This window comes from Coturnix japonica, chromosome Z (assembly GCF_054131305.1).
Source record: "Coturnix japonica strain WE chromosome Z, WE-NBRP24, whole genome shotgun sequence".
Classification (NCBI taxonomy): Eukaryota; Metazoa; Chordata; class Aves; order Galliformes; family Phasianidae; genus Coturnix; species Coturnix japonica.
This window is the reverse complement of record NC_140702.1, coordinates 52,002,085-52,026,094: the sequence shown is the minus strand read 5'-3', so window position 1 is coordinate 52,026,094 and position 24,010 is coordinate 52,002,085. Positions and strand designations below refer to the sequence as shown.

General features: G+C 43.6%; 1 protein-coding gene and 3 long non-coding RNA genes across 6 annotated transcripts in view; 2 read left to right on the top strand and 2 right to left on the bottom strand.

Annotated features, from left to right (window-relative positions):
• Positions 1-24,010, bottom strand: part of LOC146754055 (uncharacterized) — a 43,606-nt gene that overhangs the window by 10,942 nt on the left and 8,654 nt on the right. The gene's annotated exons all lie outside the window — the stretch shown is intronic.
• LOC146754057 (uncharacterized) lies at positions 8,788-15,750 on the bottom strand. Its single transcript, XR_014939627.1, has 2 exons — positions 15,347-15,750; positions 8,788-10,039 (listed from the first exon to the last, which is right to left on the bottom strand). It is a non-coding gene; the product is annotated as an uncharacterized LOC146754057 (long non-coding RNA).
• Positions 15,734-24,010, top strand: part of LOC146754054 (putative COBW domain-containing protein 7) — a 34,743-nt gene continuing 26,466 nt past the window's right edge. For 2 of the 3 annotated variants that reach the window (XM_085529549.1, XM_085529548.1), the window contains exons 1-3: positions 15,734-16,277; positions 17,094-17,140; positions 17,774-17,860. In XM_085529549.1, coding sequence (XP_085385675.1) covers positions 16,017-16,277; positions 17,094-17,140; positions 17,774-17,860 — 395 coding nt within the window. In that variant the 5' untranslated portion in view covers positions 15,734-16,016. Of the gene's footprint in view, positions 16,278-17,093; positions 17,141-17,773; positions 17,861-18,908; positions 19,206-24,010 lie in introns of those variants that run through there. The other variant, XM_085529551.1, reaches the window with a different exon arrangement.
• LOC146754056 (uncharacterized) lies at positions 21,625-23,952 on the top strand. Its single transcript, XR_014939631.1, has 2 exons — positions 21,625-21,847; positions 21,950-23,952. It is a non-coding gene; the product is annotated as an uncharacterized LOC146754056 (long non-coding RNA).

Below are 24,010 nucleotides of genomic sequence, written 5' to 3'. Positions count from 1 at the left end.
GGTCGCCTTTTTGTTTCACCAAAAAAATCACTGATGCTGAAGATCTGGCATATGCTCCAGCCTTACAGCTCAAGTCCTGTCACCCGCCCCGCCCTCCCCCATCTCCCCCCCCCTCCGTCCCGTCCCGTCCCGTCCCGTCCCGTCCCATCTAACCCCCCCCCCCCCGGCCGGCAATGTGTGAGTTCAGCTGAAAGTGAACTGTATATACAAGACATTTGAGAGCTCCTTGTGAAATGGGCTTGTATTTTAAACTTCCAAGCATCTGGAACCTCAACTGGCTTTGAATGCATCCCTGAGCCGAGCCCAATCTGGACACATACCTGAGGGTGGAGAGCAGAGACGATCCGCTTTTGGGAGCCGGGCTGAAAACGGCTGCGCCATAACCCGCATAGTACATCAGGATCACTCCGTCGGGCAAGCGGCTCCATCTAGCGGCCGTGCCCCGTTTCATGCCGGACGCTCGTTGATGTCACCAACGAATGAGCTGACGTTACAGAACGGGGCGACCCTTCCCCGATCCCGGGCAGCCCCAGGATCTTTCTGGGAGCGATATGAGCAGAGCAGGGGTGGGGTGCATTGTAACCCCTCTTCTCAGCGTCACCCGCAGGTTCACCAGCAACTCACTGCAGCGCTCCCTGAGAACCACGGAAAGGGCTTGGTGCTGTGAGCACCTGGAGGAGCTCTTTGTGATAGGGAGTGGCCGAATGTTGCTTCCGGCTTTGCTGCTGGCTAGATTTGCTGGGTGGACTGATATCAAATGCATTACAGTAGTTTGAGGCACCGGGAGATGACTGCCAGGCCCTCTGTCAAAGGAAAAACAAGTCTTTTGGCAGTGTGAAAAATAAACTGGGCTGTTCTCCAGTAGCAACCCAGAAAGATTATTGGATTTTGCACTTTGTTAGTAATTTGTAAGCAAATACTCAAACTATCAAAGTAGAAAATAATATTTCCTTATTTTATTTTATTTTATTTTATTTTATTTTATTTTATTTTATTTTATTTTATTTTATTTTATTTTAGAATGTGAGCTGAATAACATCTTCATCCTCACCTCCAGATTGCAGTATGGGAGCCAGTTGAGATGTCTCCTTCATGCTTTTGGTCTGGCAATCAGCTACTTTGCTGGATCAAACAGCCTGGAGACCCAATAGTGGCTGTCATCAGATGGTGAAGACATCACAGGCCATTTCCTGTTCCTGCTCCCACTCAGCCCCATCTGCACATTGGTCAGATGGGTCTGAATGTGCAGCTGCTCAAGGGATATTCTCTCCTTCCCACAGCCACACACACCAGAGATAACTCACATCAAGGACTGGATGTGAGCCCTTGGCAGGGCCCTCCATGACAGGAATCCAAACTGTTTTGAGATCTTTCAACACATTAACCACTTCACAGCCATCTTTTCTGTGGATGTTATCATAAAAGCTGAGGAGATCTTATCTTTCACTGTTAAGTGCTGGCTCATGAGCAAGGGCTGCTCTGATGTCTCCTCATGCTTAACAACATAATGGTATATTTGAATGAACACATCTTCACTAGCAGACAAGGGTGTGGGTCTAGAGCATAAGCAGAGGATAAATTTTCCCCACCATTTGTGCTGGGAGTGAATTATCCTGTAACATTCTCAGGGAACAGGAAGAAGGAGGAAACTGTAACGAGGCAGTGCCACTTCCATGCTCAGAAGAGGATATGTGAGCATCTTCCTGCACTCAGCTTGAAGTTCCCACACACAAAAGGACCTAGACCCTTGTTTTTCAGTCTTCTGCTGACATATATCATGTAGCACTTCATATGCCTTTATTTTTACTTAGCCTTACTGACATGCCTATATAAACCAGTGTAACCTGTAAGACTGGCATTGTCAAAGTGATTGTTCAGGAAGCTATTTTCACAGTTTAAGGCCAAGAAGATGCTACCCCTTTTCAAGTGCTACATGGAATTTGTTGCTTGTAAAGGTCAGCTTTCATGGTTCATGCTGTAACACTACCCTAATCCTCATCAGGATCAACAACATGGATGATGACAATGATCCTTTTTCTCCACCAGAGTCCTCTGTTTCACTGGCAAAAATACTGGAGGCAGGAAGAAGGCTGTGGGTTGGATCCTTGGGTACTTTTTCCACTGATGAAATGAAGGCAAGCAAATGGCAGATCCAACTGTGCAGCCTTGAGTGTATGAATCAGTATTATCTGCTGGCTGGAGCTCCTGGTAGGTTTTGCACTAAGAAATGGTTTTGGTGTCACATTTGACATGAGACTCAGACTATCATGGGGTGTTTTGGGCTCATCTTATACACTATCTCAAGCTCTTTGGGAACAAGCAGCCTATTTTTCATTATGCAATATCGTCTTTATTCATCTACATGTTAATTGCTGGTTTCTAGCCTTTCTAGATCTGTGACCTAAGAATCACAAATCACGACAGGGGCAGAGGCAATTAGTTGTCCTCGGGCTGCTCTCTAAGACTCAAGTGTGTAAATTGCTCTTTCATTCGCACGTGAATTATTCTTAATGTCCCTTCTCTGGTAATAAATACGTGGCTGTGAAGGCATGAAGATGTGTGTGTGTGTGTGTGAGGGGGCTGGGGGAGGTGGGGGATTAAGAGGGAAAGGTAGCATGACCCTCCCGTTCTCTTTTCTTTTTCAAGTAAAAGCTACCCCTAGGTCTTAACATTCTCTCAAAAAGATAATGCTACCGGTTTGTTTGCTTTCTGCATTCCCCTTGGATGCTAAGGCAAGACTAATGCAGAGAGCATAAAGAAGTTCATATGCACGTTGCCTCATATTGTATACGTGCTTCTCTATTAGCTCTGGACAGAGAGCATAACCAGATGAAAAACGGGTAAGCAGCACAGGTCAGGCAATTCAAAGAGAAAGATGGGGTCTTCAGAAGGGCACCTCAGCTTTATTCCCACTCTCATCTTCTGCAACCCGAGCCAGCAACACCCGCGGCTCCACAGGACGGCCATCGCTCCTGCCTCGGGCAGAGAACAGCCCTTTGCCATGCTGACTGTCTGCTCTGCTCTGCCAGGAGCTGATGGTTTACTTACAGCAGAGGAATGTATCTCCCGTTCTGGACAGCATGGTGACCTCCTGCTCAGCTTACTCAGACTCCTTTCTCAGAGTGACAAAGTGGGTAAATTGCACCAGAAATGCCCTGTCCATTCCCAGGGTGAGAGAGTGAGGCAGACCTGTAGGAGGCCAGTGGCCAGGATTTTCCATTTACATGCCCTTAGTTCCCTCTCAGTCTGGTAGGGGTGACTGTGAGCACAATTTGGAAGCCTTTGCTTGCTTCATGCCATATCTACTTGGGCTCATCACTGTGGGCTTGGGAAACCAGACAAGTACTTCCATTGGTTTCTGCAGACCATCTTTCACATTTGTGCATTCAGAAGCTCTGCTGTGTGAACACAGCCTCTGTCTGCATCAGCTTGCAGTGTCCCCTTCCCCAGCTGCTGATGTTTGTCAGGTCAGCACTGCACTTGCATGAGGGAGGTCAGCAGAACAACATCCTTAGGTAAATCACTGCAAAGGATTTCAAGCAAATACATTGCCCCCTTTTGTGATTGGAGCCCTGGGGTATCTCCCTTTTTGTGTGTACCTCTGGTAAAAACGTGGTCCGTGGGCTTTTGCTCTGCCCTTCTTAGCTTCACACACGACAGGCAAGGTACCTGAAACAAGTGCTGAGGGAGGTTGCTAAGCATCCAGCCTTAGAAATATTTAAAGCTCAGCTGAGCAGGGACTAAAACAAATTGCTCTAGATTTTAGGCTAGTTCTGCTTTGAGCAGGAGGTTGAACCAGATGCCTTCAAGGGGTCCTTTCCAAAAAAAGATTATTTTTTTTCTAAATGTTGTGTTCTAATCAATGAAGACATCAGGTTTGGAAGAGAAACCTGTTTTTCTTGCTGGGGAATGAACTGGTTTCTGCAGAACAAGAACTAGGATATATTGATTTATATGAACAGCTCTGAGCCAGCAGATGTGGTGCAGTGGTTCTACCAGTGCTGCTGCACTTACAGAGGAAATGTTGGTCTTCCAGGGTATTCTCTCTGAATATTTACATCTTACAACCAGTGCAATAGGAATCCCAGAGTGAAAATGCTCAAGTTCCTCTGAGAGAACTTGCACACTGGGTTGGCTCATTGCTGTCTTGTAACTAGTGAAGAAGGATGGAAGGATTAGTATAGCACATCTGATGCAGGAGAAAAAATGATGCTTTTCTTATATGTGGAAGAATGAGACAGATGACTGAAAAGAAGCACAAAATGCCTAGGTCATGTCTCATGACTCTTGCAGTTTTGTTCTCACGTGACATTGTAAAGAGAATTTAATTTTATCAGAAAAATGCTTTTTTTTTCTTTTTTCTTTCTTTCCTTCCCTAGGAGCCTGCTCTGTTCCCTATAGGGAGAGTCTGTCCTCTGGTGTCCATAGAGGCATTTGGACTCAGCATTTGTTGACTTCTCTGCCTTCCTTTGCAGACATCAGTGAGGAGAGGCTGGGTGATGCCAGCGGAACAGACAATGCTGAGGCCTACAGTGACGAAGACACAGACCAAAGGAATTCCCCAGACATGGCTAAAGCCAGAACCTGCTTCACCCCTGAAAGCCCAGAAATTGTATAAGTGGATGAGGTATGTTATGCAGTTCAGAAAACTGGTGGGAGCACAGAGAGCCGTCCAGAGAGCCCCAAGTACCATGCAGAGCAGAATCACCTACTGATAGAAGGTCCTTCTGGGACAGTTTCTTTACCTTTTAGCTTGAAAGCCAACAGACCTCCACTGGAAGTGCTGAAAAAGATTTTCCCTAACCAGAAGCCGACGGTGCTGGAGTTGATCCTGAAAGGATGTGGTGGTGACCTGGTGAGCGCTGTTGAGGTTCTCTTGTTGTCTCGCTCCAATTTGTAGGAGGGAGGCAAGGTTCTTTGATATGTGTATACCCGGCATGAGATTAAGAAGCAACGGTTCAGATGTTGGTCCAACCAGTTTATTAAAGTCCTAGCCGTTTTTAGGGAGATGGGGAAGGGAAGGTAGGCGATAGAAAAAGTAGGAAATATAAGCAAGGAGTCTCTGCAGAGAGCAAAAGAGATAGTCACCACCGTGGGTCCAGCGAGGTACACAATAGGTCCGATGATCTCAGGAACTTGTCTGATCACCACAGGGGATGGGGGACAGCCAGGGAGCTCCGGAGCAAGCTGGTCCCGGGGGTTCTTCCGACGAGGTTTTCCCCTCAGGGAATTCTCCATCAAAGGTGTCTTTGGGAGTTTGTCTCCCAAGTCCCCAGTTTAGCGAGGGTCTTTTATCCCCCATTTCGGTGGGGGTTTTTCTTCTTCTTTGAAGTTTGACTCAGCATTTTTGGGAATGTATCTCGAGCAAACATTGAACTTCCAAACAAGCAGGTAAATACACTTTGTAATAGGGTTTAAAACCAGCTTTTGTGACATTCCTGGCCCACAGATAAGCCAGCAAGGAGGGGTGGGGGAGGGGGGGGCTCTGTTGCCAGACACAAGCATTATCGCCTTCTGCAGTGGTCAGCTCCTTCGAGCAGCACCCCTGAAGAAGACTGCAAATCCTGCTTCTGCTTATCTTTGCAATCATAAGCAGAGGTACTGTGGCACAACAACACCCACCATTCACCCTCCTAGATAGTTAGCAGTCGCCAGTCAGAGTCTTATCATCAGAAAGGCCTCACGAAGCAAGCTTTGAGACAATAAAAGAAAAACAGTTCAGTCCTTCACACCACCCCGTGGCTCAAAGGTTGCTTGAAATTGATGCAGAAATGACCATTCATGGTGGTGAGGAAAGGGAAAAAAAAAAAGTAAGCATAAAGGAAAGAGGGATGGGTGATATGGGGGAATTAAATGTTAAACATTTAACAATCACAAAGACAGTGACAGTTTCTTTTTCTTTCTTTTGTTTCCCAGCAGAGGGTGAATAACCTCCAGCAGGAAGACCAAACAGTGGCAACCGACAGCTCATAGTGATCTTATGCACTGTGGTCTGTGGGTTTTCAGTGAGCAGAACCTTGACATCTTGGAAGTGGAACATATCTTTCAGAGAAAGATGACCTTTGGCCAAGCTGGGGCAAACTGTTCATACTACAAACATGATGGGTGAAAAAATGCAGGGTCAGCAATGCAGTTATCAGCAATTATTAAATCCTATCTCTTTTGATAAACTGTTGTGGGGTTTTTGTTTGTTTGTTTGTTTGTTTGTTTGTTTTTCCTTTGTGAAAGCGCTGAAATTAAAATAGTCATTCTTTCAGGAATCATAGAATATCTTTTGACTAAATTCACAATTATTATTATTATTATTTTTAAATAAAGTAAACATAAACATGTTAAAAACAAAAACCAAACACATTTTGTTTGTCTGCAGACAACTTCTGCAGTATTTTGGCTATTTACAAGTTCCATTAAAGCAAACAAACCAACAGGAAAATAAACTAACCAACCAACCAAACTGACCCAAACAAACCAATTGGACTGACCAGCAGTTATATGTCTAGGAAAGGATACTGTTCATACAGCTGTGTTTCCAGGCTGCCACTAAATGTGGATGTCATTTCTAGACTTCACTCAACATGCAGCAAGGATCTGGGGCCCTTGGCATATTGGCAGGGCCCCATGGTGCTGGAGTCTGCTCCTTATGTCTTTACCTGTGGGTAATCCTAACTCCATCCTGCCTTTACAGTGTGGGCAAATAGGAGATGAGAGAACCTCTGCTTCCCTATGCACCATAATGTACTATTGCATCCCATCCCATCCCATCCCATTCCATCTCATCCCACTCCTGGCACCTGGCCCACACGCACTACCCAATTGCACCTTTTCCTTTGCATCAGCAGACGTTCTTGAGAACACCTGTTTTGTCTCAGGCCATGCACTTCCCAGCCCTGGTTCCTGCAGGTCCCAGGTCCCAGCCCTCTGTTTTCTGGCTCCGTCTCGTGGTAAAATAAGGGAGAAGACGCGTGGGTGAAGAGGAAGGAGTGAAACTGGCTGCGTGTCTGGAAACCATAAAGAACGAGCTTAAGCATCAAGAAGATCAGCGAAGCCTTTGTTGTAGTCCTGCAATTAAGTGGTCCTATTTCATTTTGATTTGTTATTTTTTTGGGGGGCGATACCGCAGCCACGAGTCACTTGGAGCAAGAGGACTTCCCCTCATTTCACGGCGCAGTTCTCGCTCTGGGTGCGCGGAGCGGCTGAGCCCAGGTGCATTTTCTGTGGTGCTCCTCCTGTCAGGACGGTGATTTCACGGCTCACCACCCGCCTGTGCGCACAACACAGACGGTAACTCCGCAGGAAGCCCTTCTTCCGGCTGCTCCGCACTCAGCCGCTCCGCGGGGCGGCTGCGATCAGAACACAGCGCTGTGCTGCGCTGCCCCACGTCCCTCCCCGCGGCTCCGCAGTTGGCTGCGTGCTCCCCGCGGCCCCGACGTGCCCTCCTTGCGGCCCCAGGGCCACTCTGCGAACGCTGGCTGAACAGGCTGGCCTCGCGTTCGTGCTGACACGTTTGAAGAACGATTTGGATTCTCCCAGTATACTGTTTCAGTCATTCACTCCTTATGTGGACGTGAGTGGGCGAGTAGGATTGAGGCTAAATTTATATGTTAATTTTAATACTGAAGCCATCCTGTATTTGAAGAAGAAGATTAATTCTTCAATTTCATTTCTTACTTGATATTGCATATTGCCATTACTGGGAAATAAAATTATTTCTGAATGCGCACTTTCCAAACTTCAATTCTAGTGGGCATATAACCCTCAAGCATCATTCTTCTCCCTTCCCCATAACCAACTAACTTAATGCAGAATCTTAATGTTCCTGCACTCGTCTGGAACACACACTGGCAGATAACAAGCCTTCTTCCCCAAGCACATTTTGATAATGCAGTGTCTCAGCAGCTTTCTGCATGACTCAGCAGCTCCTGGTAGGATGCTGTGTGTACACTGGAAATCTCAGCTGAGATTTCCCTTAGAGAGACTAATTACATTGATCTCCACAGTAACACAGTACCAGAGGGCCGTAACCACAGCTGTGTGACAAACACATGGACACACAGTGTGAGTCCTGACATCACATGGAAGGTCAAACTTTTGCTGCAGGTACTGGGCAGTAGACCTTGTAGATGGTAAGTTTAGAGCATCGTATGTGTTGAAAGATTGGGAATGCAGAGGGAGACATACTTCTAGGAGAACTGCCATTGGAGACCAGGCTTCGTTAGAGTCTCAGCAGAACAGAAACATGTACAGAACCTTTGGGAATGCGGCTTGTTATTTCTGTATTCACTCTATGGAAAATGAAGATGAGACACGGGCAACTCTCACAAGGGTACATCCCTGCTCTGCCCACTGATCTGAGGGAGATCTCGTAGCTCAGTTTGAGCGTCAGATGTCTCGTTCTCCATCTCCATGAGGTAAAAAAAGCTGCTACAAGGAGTACATGGCTATTACCTGTAAATTCTCCAGTGCTCTGTAAGAACTGGACACCAATGCTGGGGCTGATTACCTTTAATATGTTCATTAATGATACTGACAGTGGGGTTGAGTGCACCCTTAGCAAGCTTGTGGATGGCACCAAGCTGTGGGGTGCAGTTGACACTCCAGAGGGACAGGATGCCATCCTGAGGGACCTAGACAGTGCTGAGCAATGGGCACAAGTAACATTATGAGATTCTATAAATCCAAGTACAAGATGTTGCACCTGAGCAGAGGCAAACCCAATACCAATACCACCTGTGGGATGAAAGGATTCAGTGCAGCCCTGTTGGAAGTAACCGCGGGAGACAAGTCTCATGCTATCATGGTCAACAAGCCTCGTTTATTAGGTGTTACAGCATCTCATTTATACAATCAGTAATAAGTTCATGCATATTGCAAAAGTAAAGCTCAGGATTGGTGGGTTACACATTACTTCATCTGACCTCTGTGGTTAGTCTTGTGGATACTTTTTCTTTACAGCTATGTCTTCACCTTGCTACACATCTTGTTTTTCCCTCAGGCCGTCCTTGCCTCTAGCTACATATCCTGTCTTTAGCTACATACCCTGTCTTTTCACATCCTGATTTCTTCTCAGCTGCCTAGCCCGTGATCGGCCCTAGGATAGACCGTCTTTGTCTTCAGTCACGTTCATTCTTTTACAATTTCACTAATGGAATCTCTTCATGTCCTTTCTCACAAAGCCATTCTGCATAAACACTTTCCACACTTCCCCCGTTTTCTTTTAAACTGAAAAGGGGTTTGATTTACTGACCGATTAATCATATTTAACAATCAGTTCAGTTCATTTGTTCAATCAGTTCTCATGTAGTTTTATCCTGCTCCATAGCTGCTGCTCTGTGAACTTCTCATCTCGATCCATGGCTGCTGCTCCGTAGAATTCTTCTTGTATTACAACAATTTCAAGATACTGCCTATAGAGTAACAACACTACTTAAATTAATAACATAACATCAAGACCTCGATTAACAATACTCTAAAAGTGAAAAAAGAGACAAGTCAAATACAACTTAACAACATTACTGTTAAACCTGCTGTAAAGGACAAATGTGTTTGCTCTGCAACCTAAGTTTCTGCAACCTGAAAATACATCTGTGAGGGTCCCATTGTGTTAATCTGTAACTGATCAGGAAAAGTCTTCAATTTTCATATACTCTGATATATTGATTTTAATGACCACTAAAATTTGTGCAATAAATGCTTTTAAGATGCTCATAACCATGCTCTACCGACTGAGTTATCCGGGCTAATAATTGATTAATGATCGTGCAATGTTATGAAGTAGCATGTCAAATAGAACCAATTTTAGAGGACAAATGGACTAGAGTATCAGTAGGGGCATTAATACTTATTGACCCTTGAGAAACAGCAAGCTGTGTTGGTGGTGGATGAGACAGATAGTGCCAGCAGGGCGTCCCCTGCTTCAAGGTGCACCTTTCCTCTCTCACCCATCACAGATTCTCTCCTGCATTCAGGGTCTGAAGGATTTCTTCCAGTTGTACACCACAGCCGCATGGCCAGTGCGTGATATAGAGCCCAAGTGGAACACCTGCTTGGAAAACAAAAGAAACTATCAAATTTAGTTCTATTAGCGTGCACTTTTGTCAAATGATGCATGGTTATATTTTCAGATCCCAATTAATTGGATGTAAAAGAGGTATCTGTTCTATGATACAGGGTCATCTCTTTGTCTGGGATTCCTTTCCAGGTTTTGTCTTTGCAAATTAAGAAAAGCTAATTAATAGGCTAATAATATCATAAGCAAACAGTACTAAAACATTAAAAGAGCTATTCCTGTAGATTCTAGCATTGATTAGATCAAATCCTGTTTAATACACATCTGATCTATTACTAAAATAGAAGAAGCACACAACATCCTAGCTAATGCCTTCAACTCTAAATCTTGAGACTGCATTGGTAAAACAGAAAATCACACACTATGTCAAACTATTAGTAATATTATCTATAACACAGCAAGTTACAAAGCAATACCACTAAGTAAGAAACACACAATTACAATTACTATAAAGACTGGATGCTATTTTCTGCCTTCAGATGAGACCAAACGTATCATGCTGGGACCCACGTAGGGCCAGTCCCTGTGGAAATAAGAGCATATTCACGACCCCAAGTTGTCAGTGGTAGGGGACAGTCCCAAAGTCCTGTGGCCATATTCCAAACATTAACCATAGGCTGTTCCTTTAGCACTGGGGAAGCCTCAAAATGACGATCCACATAAGCTGTATCTCTATGAACACGATTCAAAAAATTCAGCACAAACAAAACAAGCAAAACCTTGCATAATATTTCTTGTCGTGTGTCTCCCATATTCCCCCTTTTTTGTTTAATAATAAGAATGGATTTCAATGTTTGATAAATGTGATCAGTGATAGCTTGTTCAGTGGGAGAATGAGCAATGGCTGTAGTATGTCTAACACACCCTTCTTGGAGGAAAGTTTGAGTGGCATTAGAGGTACACGCAGGCCTATTATCTGTTTTTGTAGTATGTGGGATTCCCATAGCAGCATAAGCAGATAACCAGTGTTTATGGGTGTCATGACTGTGTTCACCTGTATGTGCTGTGGCAAATACGTAAGAAGAATGAATATCTATTGTTACATGTGCATATTTTAGACGGCCAAATTCAGGAATGTGAGTGACATTTGTCTGACACAGTTGAAGAGGTGCTGTGTCACAGGGATTTGTCCGAGTCTGAGGCAAAGAGCTATCAGTCAAATTATGTAGCTGATATTCAGTCATCAACACGGTGTATTGCATAGGAGAGAGGATCATTCTTAACACAGTTTTCCAATCGTGAGGGGTCATAGCGTAACTGTCACTGTTTGTAACCAAAAGATTGTATGGAAAGGCTGACTGAACTCCGAATGTTCTCACTGACTCCCTTACCTCCTTCACTGCCTCGTAAGGCAGGGATTCCCAACGGGGGACCTGATTAGGAAAGGTTTGCAACGTGTCAGCATCACCCCTTCATATTGTTTCTTTTCTGCACGGCTCTAAGACATCACAGTATGCTGTAGGGAAATTTGTCATTCCTGCTTCCTTCCAAGCATCATCAGGAGGAAATGCATCCGATTCGCTTTCTGGATCTTCTGGACCTGGGTCACAACGATCCCCTGGTTTCAGTCCATCCGTGTCTTTAACCACGTTACACGCGGGCTGCACAGACGCAGCCGCGCACGACGAGGCGGGGGGGGGGGCGGCAGGCGGCCGCTGGCTGGGAACGGCTGCTTGTGTCGGAGCGCGGCCGCTGTTCTTTCTCGCGCTGCTTCTCACGTTTCCCGACTCCCTCTAGCATACAGCAGCGTTGTGGGTGTTGGATTGACACTTGCTGCACCAAATCCCAGTGGCTTGGCACTCGTGACGGATGTGGCCAGTTTTTTCACAACGGAAACATTTCATGCGGGAGCTGTTCTGCGAGCGTGGGCTTGTAGCGACTGCAGCTTGGAGGGGTGCAAGGGCTGCTAAAACCTGAGTATGCGAGGATCTAGATTGCTCCTGAAATGCCTTTGCCTGCTCTTGCAACCCGTCACTAATTTTCTGTAAAGCACTCCTAAGAATGCCTGGGTTCCAGTTGGAACCGAAGCAGCCTTTTCTAGCAACTCGGGGATTGACCAATCTCCGGGCAATGTATTAACCAGAGATCGGGTTGAGGAATTGCCATTTTGGAGCACACATTGTTTAATCAATGCCCCTTGTATATATTCTGGAACACTAGCCTTCTTGATGGCATCCACAACCTTATCTATGAAATTACCTAGCGGCTCCTCACGCCCCTGTCTTATTCCCATGTAAATGGGCGTTCCCCCCGCAGCTTTTCTACTATCCATAGCTTTCCTGGCTAGATTCATAGTTTCTCGCAAAACTTCAGGATCAGAAATCGCCTGAGCCTCTATTCGAGTCCATGCCCCGAGACCCAACAATTGTTCCATTGTTACACCTGCTAAGGGGTCTCCTGGTCCTCTCTGTACTGCTGCGGACGCCACAGCCTGCTGATGCCAATGAGCATTAAACAATATTAACTGATGAGGGGTAGAGATCAATTTCGTTATGCTTCTAATATCTGCTGGGAGAAGGATATGCGCACTAAAAAGATCATCTATCATTTGCCTGGCCGGTTCCCTAGTCACTCCATATGTCCCTACTGTAGCCCGCAACTGTGATAACATCTTCCAGTCCAGAGATTGAATCTCAGCCTGGACTCCTCCCTGCGGCAAGGGAGTGTAAACAACAGGGAATGCAAGATTCTCAGTTGCTGTCTGTACTAACTCATTATCGCCATCCTCCATCCCGTGCCTTGCCAGCATAGACCACAACTCGCGTCTTTCCCTTGCGACAGTCCCCGCAAGATCAGACCCAGCCCCAGAGATCGGACCCGACCCGCGCAGAATTGACGGCTCCGGAGCCACCGGGAGCTCAGAGCAGCCGGACGGCTGCGGCTGCGGCACAGGCGGTGCCGAGACATGGAGCGGCGCCGAGGCAGCTCCGGACGGCGGAGCTCCGGACGGCGGAGGGGGAGGGCTAGAGGAGACCTCCGTGGGCTCCGTTCCTAGGTCAGCCTGCATTTCGCGAGGGGGTGCAGAGGGCGCTGAGGCTGCAGCCGGCAAGGTAACGGAGGAAAAAACAGGGGGGTTCGGGACACTAGTGCCCCATGGCAGCCCATCATCTTGATTCTGTTTTTGCGCAGCTTGAGCTTCCTGAGCTGCCCTTTTTTCCGCCTGATTCATCAACAACTCGTTATGCACTGCTTTCCACAACTTACTTCTCTTTTTTGCTGGCTTATCATCGTCTAAAACTAACTCCCACAGTTTATCCCCATACCGCCGCCACTCCTCTAAGGTGTGCACTGAGTGGGGATTTGCAAAAAAGCCATATGAGACCGCGCGGCTCAATAAAGCAGGGAGATCCTTTACTAAGTCTATACCTTTAAACTGTCTCCGCCTAAGAAAAGCGGAAAATAAATCATATGCTGCTTGCCTGTCCATATTTACTCACGTGGGTTCCGTTGCAGCCCTCCAAGCTTCGGCAGCACGTATCTGCATAAACACTCTCCACACAGCCCTGCCAAAAAACACCTGGCAATGCGCCCCTTGTGTCATGGTTTTGTAATGCCGCTATCAATATTCCACATCATAACATCATGTGCAGTATGGATCATTGAAAGGTTCATACTCCAGTTCCGTGGAATAAGCCCTGATTTTTCCTGTTCGTTGTGGGAGAGTCAGACCAGATGGCCATCAGAGGTCCCTTCCAACTCTGAGGTTTCTGTGATTCTATAATTCTGTGAAAGCTTAGCACCTTAGAAGACAAACATTCAAACTATTAGACAAGCCAGGTACTTGACCAGGAAATTAGAATTTGGAGCCTACTAAGTGAATTCTCCTCAATGAGAAATTCTGTTATTGTCTCCAGAGAGAACAGAGTTTTATTCCAGTCAGGCAGTTATCCCACTTGTTCCCTTCTCACAGGATTTCACTGTTTGGTTTTGTTTGTTTGTTTGTTTGTTTTTTAATGGTCAAATATTCTGTTATCAGAATACAATAAAGTAGTATTTGCTACCGTCTAGTGGTAGCATTTATTTTATTGCCTCTACATGCTTTGTTCTGCAATAACGTTCTTTTCTCCTCAGAAATTCCTAAGCTGATCTTGACTTTATGGTTCTTCACAGTAGTAAAGGCAAGGAAGGAAAAGCCTGCGTACTTTTAGTCATGGAGCTTTTTACATTCATGGTGATATTTTTCTCTTCCTTTCCAAATGTTTTTTTCTTTAAGAGAATTTTGTCTTCAGCTTTTTGTTGAAGGATTTTACTGACACCACTGCGACATTGGATGACGACATCCAAGGTACATTAGGAGCTAAACTTGTGCTTTCTGCCACCACCATCAGTGAAGGAAGGGTGAATTTAATTAGCTAAGTGAAAAGAACACTTCAGTATTTGAAGAACGTGAAAGCAGCATTTTCTCAGTACAGCTGGACACATTTCCAAGACAAGAAAAATAAATAAATAAAGAGCTTCAACAAAAATAAAGAGCTTCAACAAACGAATAAATAAACAGTCCCATTTAAATCCAAGAAATTGCATGGATTTTATGTTGGGGTACTAAGTTGTTGTTGTAAGGATTTATGAGTGCATACAATTGTTCTGAGTAGATGGACTGTTCTAGAATAGCTGAGTTGGGCCTGTAGGTTAAGAGTTAGTGGGCGGGGGGTTTAGGTAGGTGTGTGTATAGGTTCTTTTGCGTGCATCGGGTTTTGCCTAGTGGGTGTACGCGTCTGCGTGGGATTTAGGATGTTATATAAGGAGTGTGACGCAACAATAAATTGAGAGAAGACATCATGGCGTCCATGTTTGTATCTCTCCCCCAGACAGTTGAGGTCCTGGGATAAGTCAGGTTAGTTGGCGGATACGTCAATTTTACTTATACAACAAAAATGAAACTATTCAAAAATATGATTCCCAGGGATGCTGCAGATGGATGCTGGTGTATGAAATCCTCACTTCTGTTATAGACCACGCGTGCTGTGCTGCTCCTCTGTTTAGCTCTGTAGGTACCGGGAGCAATTTATGTGTTTTGAAGAACTGTCCAACCTGATAACTCATCTTTGCCACATTAAAAGATAGTTTTGTTGATGGCTGTTGAGTACACAAGCTGTGATAAGACAGTGCAAAAAGGCAGCAGAAAAAAAAAAAAAAGAAAAAGAAAAAAGAAAAAGGAAAGCTATGAATGTTAAACGTGGAAGGCTGCATTGTGCCCAGGTACCAGTGTGCAGGAAACATGGCCTGCAGCACTCCTGGGAAAGGGTGATGGAAGATAAAGAAGGCTGTGTCATAACATACCTTTGATGAAGAGAAACCACTGGGAAAAACAGATGTGGCATCCCTGAAGTCATCACTCTTAAGCTTGTCTGAACCTTTTTCTCCTGCCCCTGCGTTGAGTACAGATACGTGTTGGGCAGAGAAATGGCTTGAGAGCAGCCCTGAGGAGAGGGCTGTGGGGCTGTGGGTTGAGGTAAGATTCAATATGAGCTGGCAATGCGTGCTTGCAGCCCAGAAGGCCACCAGTAGCCTAGACTGCATGAAAAGAAGCGTGAGCAGGCTTTGAGCAAGCTGGTCTAGAGGGAGGTGTCCCCTCCAGCAGGAGGGCTCCCTGGGATCAGCCTTGGGAGCAGTGGGCATCCTGCAGACGGCACGGCTCTGGGAAGTCCCGCGCGTCCCTGCGCGCAGCGCGGCGCCGGCGGGGCTCCGCCGAACGGGGAAGGGGCGGCGCGACCCCGCGCCCTCCCAGGCACCCCCGCTGCGCCGCTCTCCCACCGCCCCCCGGGCCTCCGAGGGGCGAGCCGACCCGCCTCCGTCCCGCGGGGGCCGGCCGTCAGGGAGCCCGAGCCCGCGCCGCTGAGGCGGACGGAACCGCCTCTCTTCGCCCCGCCGTTGGCTCCGACCGGGAGCCTGTGTGAGGCCGCCGCTCCGCAGTGGAGCCGCGGCCGGGCGGGCGGCACCGGGCATCGCTATGGAGAGGAACCCCATCCCGGTGCTGACGGTGCAGACGACGCCCTACGAGGACCAGCGGCCGACGGGCGGCGGGGGGCTGCGGCGCCCCACGGGGCTCTTGGAGAGCCAGCGCAACTACCTGCCCAACTTCGTGCAGAGCCTGCTCTCCTCCGTCGATCTCCGCGACCGCCAGGGCTGCACCATGGTGGTGGGCAGCGACGGCCGCTACTTGAGCAAGACGGCCATCGAGATCGTCGTCCAGATGGCCGCGGCCAACGGGGTAAGCTCTCCATGCACATGGCCAGAAAATGCCTGGAGATAAAGCAGCTGAGCCCTGTTCATGGTTCACATATATCAGCACCAATGTTCCTTTTAACCTTTAAGAGTTTTATTTAGAAAGGAGGTGCCTGTCTCAGAGTCGTATGTGACTTGATATTCTGAGATTCATAGAATCTCAGAACTGTGGGGGTTGGAATGGACAACTGGGGATCATCAAGTCCAATCCTGCTAAAGCAGGTTCACGACAATAGTTTTGTTCTAGGTTCTATCATTTCACTCAAGAATCTTGGTTGTATTTCAAATAAATTTTTGCATTGCTATGGAATTTGTGGGAGAACTTTGTCTTAGAGACTGTCATTGATCCGTATTACTAGCAGCAGGAGGAGTAAGAACATATCTCTGACACCGGTGTGGTAACAAGTGACTTAAGGTTGTAAGTCAGGTAATTGAATGACTGTAATGGCAGCTGCGGGGAGGAGAGGTCAGAGGGTTGGACTACTACATACTGTATCGGATTAACAGATGATTTAGTTGCCTGGAAGTAGAATAAAATGTCAGGTAACAGAGGCATCTAAGTAAAGTGTACTGAAAGAACAGACCTACAGAACAGTGAGGATTGGTAAGTGCAGAAATAGTTTTTCATTTCTAGCTTTTTCATTGATAGTTGGCCATAAAAACAGTTCCTTACAATGTAGTAACTTAAGCAGTATGAATGAAAATCATACATTGTGTAAAATGATTTTGGCATAGTTTAAATGCAAATTAATTTGAGCATTTTTTAAACATGCTTAATCCAGTTGTTTTAATTATTGTCTAGCACTTGACAGAGGAGAAGCCAGAAGGCCTTGTCAACGAAGCATCTCGGTATGGATATCAAAACCACTTTTTTAATCATAGTCACTGACTGCACTGTGCGGAAGTTCATTCAAAATTGATCATTTTTCTTTTCTAAGGTTTTCCCCTCCCTTGCTTTTAAACAAAGGTAGAAAACAAAAATTACTCTGTACTTCATTTGATCATTCTGCTTAGATATGAATTTCCTAATAAGTAGGTTGATCTGAAAATAATGCCTCCTCTTTTTTTCCATGGAAACTACAACAGATAGAGTACAAATAACAGGTTGAAAGAAGCTCAACTTTCAGCTACAAAAACAGTTTTCAGTATAGTCTCCTCACCATTAGCTATACATTTTTGCTAGCAGTGAAAAAGCCTCAGCATGCTGTGCTTGTAAACATTTCAGTGGCCATGGCTTGTCTTTCATGTCACTGGCTGCTGCTACTTTTGTTTACTGAAATGCACAAGCCACAAGTAACCTCTAGAAGCTAATACTGTAGTCATTCCATGATGTTTTAGTTGGCTGATGGTTTGGTTAATGTTTGCCTTCCTGTACTAACAATCTAGTAATTTTACAGTGCTATGAGAGACATACTGCTTCTGCCTTACAAAAAACTGCTTTTTTTTTCAAGGTGTTCCTTTTTTCTTTTTCCAAATGCATAGGCAGGTTGCATTAGCTGATCTTGTAATCGTCAATAAAACGGATTTGGTTTCAAGGGAAGAATTGAATAAAGTCAGAACAACTGTCAGGTATGAAATTTCTGGTATAACTGTGACATTGTATGTGCTCAAATGTTATTAGAAATTAGATCTCATGATTGTTCCAACAGATCATGTAGTGAAAAAGAGCAGTGAGAAAGCAGTGAAAAAGAGTCTGCCCCTTTCTGGAGATGTTTCCAGTGCATTTCTGTGCTTCCACAGTCTTATCAGCTTGCCTAAGTAAGATTTGATGTTACCTGCTCAGAAGTGTAGAATTATAGAACAGAATCAAAGAATGCTCTTAAGTTAGAGGGAACCTTCAAGGACCATTGACTCCAACCTCTGGCTCTACTCAGGACCACCCAAAATTCCAATTCTATGTCTGAGAGCTTTCTCCAAATGTTCCTTGAACTCTGGCTGCTTGGGGCTGTTCCATGTCTACCGCCCTCTGGTGAAGAACCTTTTCCTAATACCCAACCTGACCCTCTTCTGGTGCAACTCCACACCGTTTCCTTGGCTAAATTAGGCCTAAAAAATGCCTTATAATAGACCTTTGTCTTAAGTGCTCACATTCTTATACTATTGGGCAGCTGTTGCCATTTGTCTGAGTTAACTACGGGGGGCAATGTCTGCTAGTCCATACATGTTTATTAGCAAATATAAAGGTGTATGGAAGATTTCTGAATAATTGTCATGGATGTAAAAGAACAAATGGGCTGAATCAAAGCAGTGTTCAAAGGTGTGTTCCATCTTTCTCAGTACCCTGACAGACAAAATGGAATATTGAGAAATACTTTGCAACGTTATTTGTGGTTCAGACTCTTGAGAATTCTTAACCTTGCAGTTTGTACTGGGAGAAGAAAAATGCTATGTTCAGTAGTAATATTTTATTGTCAGAAGTTGTGAATTTTGCCCTTGGTTCGGCTATAAAATGTCACAAAAGCAAACTTTTTCTTGATGCCTCTTGGACTGTAAAACATTGAGTAACAGTGTGAGAGATGTCGTTATGTTTCTTGTATTGCTCTACATTGTTAAATTGTTCAATCGATATATTACAGTTGCGTTTGCACCTCATTTTGCTTTTTTCTATTTGTTTTAGGTCAATATATGGACTTGTCGAAATTTTGGAGACACAAAGGTTGAGGTATTAGATTAACCTGTATTCCAACAAGTACCAAATCCTGTCCCACTGACATTATTTTTACAAAGCTTTCATTATGATCTGTTGGCTGTGCACATGCATACCTACCTGTACTGTGTTTTAATGTGTGCTTGTGTTCAAAGAGGTACAGAACGATTGTTCCCATCAGAGAATTAGATAACACTTAGGCATCCAATACAAATCACATCTTTCAGAAAACAGATTCTTGTGTGGTTTTTTTTTTTTTTTTTTTTGTTTGTTTTTTAGTATTAATTTATTTTTAAACTGTATTCACTAAAATTCTCTTTTTATGCTCCCATATTACTGTACAGCTGAAAGCTGCTTTACTCCATGGTAGATAGCACTGACTGCTGACATGTGAAAATAGGGCTAGCTTCTGGTGCTTTGTATTGGAATAAGAGATCAGGAAAAAAAAAACAACAAACATGAACAATTATTTATATGTTTAAAAATGAGTAATCGAAGCTTCAGTACACATAATTCTTACATGCAGTGAAAATACAAAGCTTTCTTTCTCTCCCTATCTGTGCAGAGTTGATCCTTCCAATGTGCCGGACCTGCATGCTTTTGACAGTCTATCTGGAATCAGGTATGGCAATAATTTCTCTTTTATTAAAAGTAATGCTCATTGCATAGATAGACGCACGAAGTAGGTACATTTACATTTAGGCAGAGTCTGCATCTGAATTTCTGTTCCATGTTCTAGTTCAGACACTTGTTTACAATTCTCAGTAAGAGTAAGAAGTACTAGAAAGAGGATGTTTTTCCACTTGAGATACATGCAGCAAAAGATTGTAGGGTTTGTAAAATGAAATGAGAGCCAGAGCACCCACGACTGTTTGGCGTTTTCCCCCCGTTTCCCTTGTTGAGGCTTTCAGTTGTCCATTAGTACTACTACTACTAAATAAGATCTCAGTGCTTTTTTCTGGTTCTCTTAAAACTCAGAGGATTTAATTTTTTTCTTGCTTTACATTGTGATGAACTGGAGACCTTAGTTTTCACAGGAAACTCTGAGTTCCACAACAACCTAAGCCTTGGAAATGTTGTTCAGCGTGTTCCTGAATCCGTTATGTCCTCTGCTTCTTTTATGACTAAGAGGCTCAGCTTTAAATTAGGAAACACTGCACAGTGTGCAGTGGGAATTAGCTTTGGGAATGAGTTAAGTAGAAAGCGTTGTATAGTATTTCACTTCATTTTATACTGCACATTTTACTCTTAGAAGCAATGGCTTTGTTCATTTTTTACTTCCTAACATAGTTTCAAAAAGTGATGCCCAACAAATCATCCCACAGATGTCAGAAGTTACTGTTTTGTTTTATAAAGATGTAAGAGTGTAAAATGTAGATAGAAGTCCATGGCGACTTACTCTATGATGGTTAAAAGTTAGTAGGTCGTACTACTAGCCTTGTTATGAAAATGGGTCTCCTAAGTCTTTCTTGTAAGACACTGACAGCTGAGTTAGAACAAAGCGTTTCTAACCATAACAGACTCTCTTGGCCCAAGGACAGCTTTAATCCAACCAGAAATGACCATCCAATAGGTCACTCCTTGCTTTATCACTCATAGGTCAGAATTTTTTTCCTAATCTAGAAAGGAAATCCGTAATGGTTCTGTACATTACTATAGTCAAATTAGATAATTGACAGTGGAATTCCAGCAGTTAAGCTGTGGCAGACTTCCTATCACAGATCATTTGAAAGATCAAACAAACATAATTAAACATAACTATTCTGAGATTAAAGCTGAATTAACAGTTGAAAATTACTTTGATAACAGCACTTTAGTTTTGGTCTGCAGTACTGAAGAGTTTGTGTAGATCTTGTTTGAGATAATGACACTGCATCCATCCAGTGCAAATGCAACATCTGCTTGTTTACAGCTTGCAGAAAAAATTCGAGAGTATGAAGACAACAGATGCACATCTCGACAAGGTAATTACAACAAGCACTGCTTCAGTCTCGCTTTTAGAAGATAGTTCAGGATAACTGCAACCATGGCATACTAATCATCTTATTTTTTCAGAAGGTTTCAGGTAGAGAATAGTATGTTTAAGATCTCTGGAATATTACACTGAATGCCATGTACTTTGATACAGGTAGATAGTAAATGTATATACTGAGTTCTGCTTTCAATTATGGCTTAAGAGTTCTGTTGTTGGAAACAGTGTTCTTGTACATGGAGAGCATTACTACAACAGACAAGTAATACTATTCTTTTCAATATTTGTCCTTATTGAGCAATTGAGATTTGAGAATTGAGCCCTATACTTACACCTGGTATTTATCCCGTAGGTCGAAATGATGTCAGTGTTTGTAGATATTGGGGAGTTGCTGTTCACAACTTTGCATTAATTAAGGTGTTAGAGAGACACATTCTGTGAGTGCTTCCCTTCGTTTTTACACAGAAAATCAACAGATCAACCTGTAACAGTGAATTAGGTTTTCCTATAAATTTGATATAAATCCTACAATCGCATGTGTGCTAGAAGGTTAGGAATGTGAAATGCTTTGTTTTTCCAGATATGTAACCCAGCTTTTATTTATGTCAGGGTAGAATCTTCTCTCTTGCTCTGTGCAATAAAACAATCCTTGCATATTACAGTTTAAATTGCATGTTTATCTTCGTTATTGTGTTTTATTTAGAGAGAGAAAATACAGTATTTTGTCTGTTTTGTGGTTTTGATTTTTAATAAATAATTGAAGGGGAAAGGGTCTGGCCTGTCACTCCTTTAGAGTATAAGCAGTTCTGTGCTAAATGCTGCTTTTAAGCATCTATCTTGTCTGTCTTGTGTGTCTTTCCATTTACAGGACATAGTGACAGTAACACTTGAAGTCCTAGGAAATATTAAGGAAGAAAACGTTAATCTCTTTATACAGGTAAATATGAATACATCGCAGTCAAGTGCGAAATCATTGTGTCCTTTTGTAGAAAATCATCTTACGCTGTTCTGTTTGTGAAAACATTTTTCCTCTTTGTAGAATCTTGTGTGGGAAAAGAATGTGAAAGATAGGACTGGATGTACCATGGATGTCATAAGACCGAAGGTTTGCCTGAAACTTCCAACCTCTTTGTTTTGTGCTTTCCCTCTTTTTAAATGGAAAGAAACTGCAGTGTATTGTCAGCCACATACAGGTCAAAGAGCAGACAAAAGAGAGAACATCAGTTTGTCATTGATCCATGTAGAGACACTTAAATACCTGCCGGCCAATGAGACCACTCAAGGTAGCTGACAGAGAAGCAAACCACAGTACTACTAGCTGTGTAGTGAAAGAGGAGACTTGCAGTCCCAAACCTGAGTGGGACAGGATGAATGATCAGGACATAAGTGAAAGGAGGTGATGTTGTTTTCCTCTCCTTTGCTCTGAAAGGTCTCATCCATTTCACCTAGATGGCTCCTTAGTTAGGGATGTAGTTACAGGTTTCTGTCCATGATTACAGTTGTTGGCATAATAAACAGAAGTTTAATTGAGTGTAACAATGCAGCACAATGCTAGTGATGGTCCACCTAATATTTTTTGATTACATCAGACTGCAGTTTTAAAGATGTGATTTACACATAAGTGTATTCATCCCCGTGCACGATTCATTGCATAGTTCTGAGGTGAACGTTGGTGATGCTTGAGGATATACTTTCATTTTCCTTAAACCACAAAGCTAAGTAAATGATAAAAAAGTCGATTGTATGATTAGACAAGGTCTAAGGAAAACAATCAAATGTGCTGTGATTTGTTTCCTGAGAACATATGTGTGTCAGAGGCAGCAAGGTAATTATTTCTACTTCACTGGAAGAAAGGTTTATTTCTTGACAAGTAGAACAACAGCAGCATAAAGCCGGCAGTGCTGATGCACTTCAAGCTGTCTGTTGTACTCATTAGCTGTACTGCTGATTAGAAGTATGCTTCTGTTGTACTGAGCTTTGGGATCCAAGTAATATTTACATTCTATTTTTGACAGTTTTCAAGTGATGAAGACTCTTTTAGTGTAACGTTTGGCATGTGAGTTAATGGACTTAGTTTTGAAAGTATTCCATTGTTAATTCCATTGCTAGTCATTTCACCACACAGATATTTGTTCTTTCTCTGCTATTCAGAGATTCTGTTTCAAGACAGTGTAAGTGTTAAGCATGAGAACTCAGTGGGAACAGACTCAGCATTTTTGCCTATTTTACATCACCTTGGACAGGTGATGAGGCTTTCATAGAGACATATACATACAATCAAAGTGGCATGGTAGGAGATGACATTTAAATTTGCACAAATATTCCAGGTAACAGTCCAAATGAGAAGCTGAAGGCAGAGTATAGCAAAGTATAATTATTAATTGTAAGAATGGTTGTTACAAGAGATGACTCTGTTGCATTGTTATTTTGATCAACCTCTGCATATTTGTCAGAGGTTTTTAACCTGCTCTGTGTACTTGTAAAGTTGTCTTCTTTTTTTTTTTTTCTCCATAAGTATTTTGTTTTTAAAGGTTTGTTTATATACTCTAAGAGTTATTTTTCTGGTAAGGGACTCGTATCTATTCAAGGCAAATCTCATCAAGAGATAGGCCAAGGTGTCCATGAGCTGTATGATCTGGAAGAGACTGCAATAGAATGGAAAGAAGATGAAAAAAGAACCAATAGGTTCATTCCCAGGGTGAGAGAGTGAGGCAGACTACTACATACTGTATCGGATTAACAGATGATTTAGTTGCCTGGAAGTAGAATAAAATGTCAGGTACAGAGGCATCTAAGTAAAGTGTACTGAAAGAACAGACCTACAGAACAGTGAGGATTGGTAAGTGCAGAAATAGTTTTTCATTTCTAGCTTTTTCATTGATAGTTGGCCATAAAATCAGTTCCTTACAATGTAGTAACTTAAGCAGTATGAATGGAAATCATACATTGTGTAAAATGATTTTGGCATAGTTTAAATGCAAATTAATTTGAGCATTTTTTAAACATGCTTAATCCAGTTGTTTTAATTATTGTCTAGCACTTGAGAGAGGAGAAGCCAGAAGGCCTTGTCAACGAAGCATCTCGGTATGGATATCAAAAC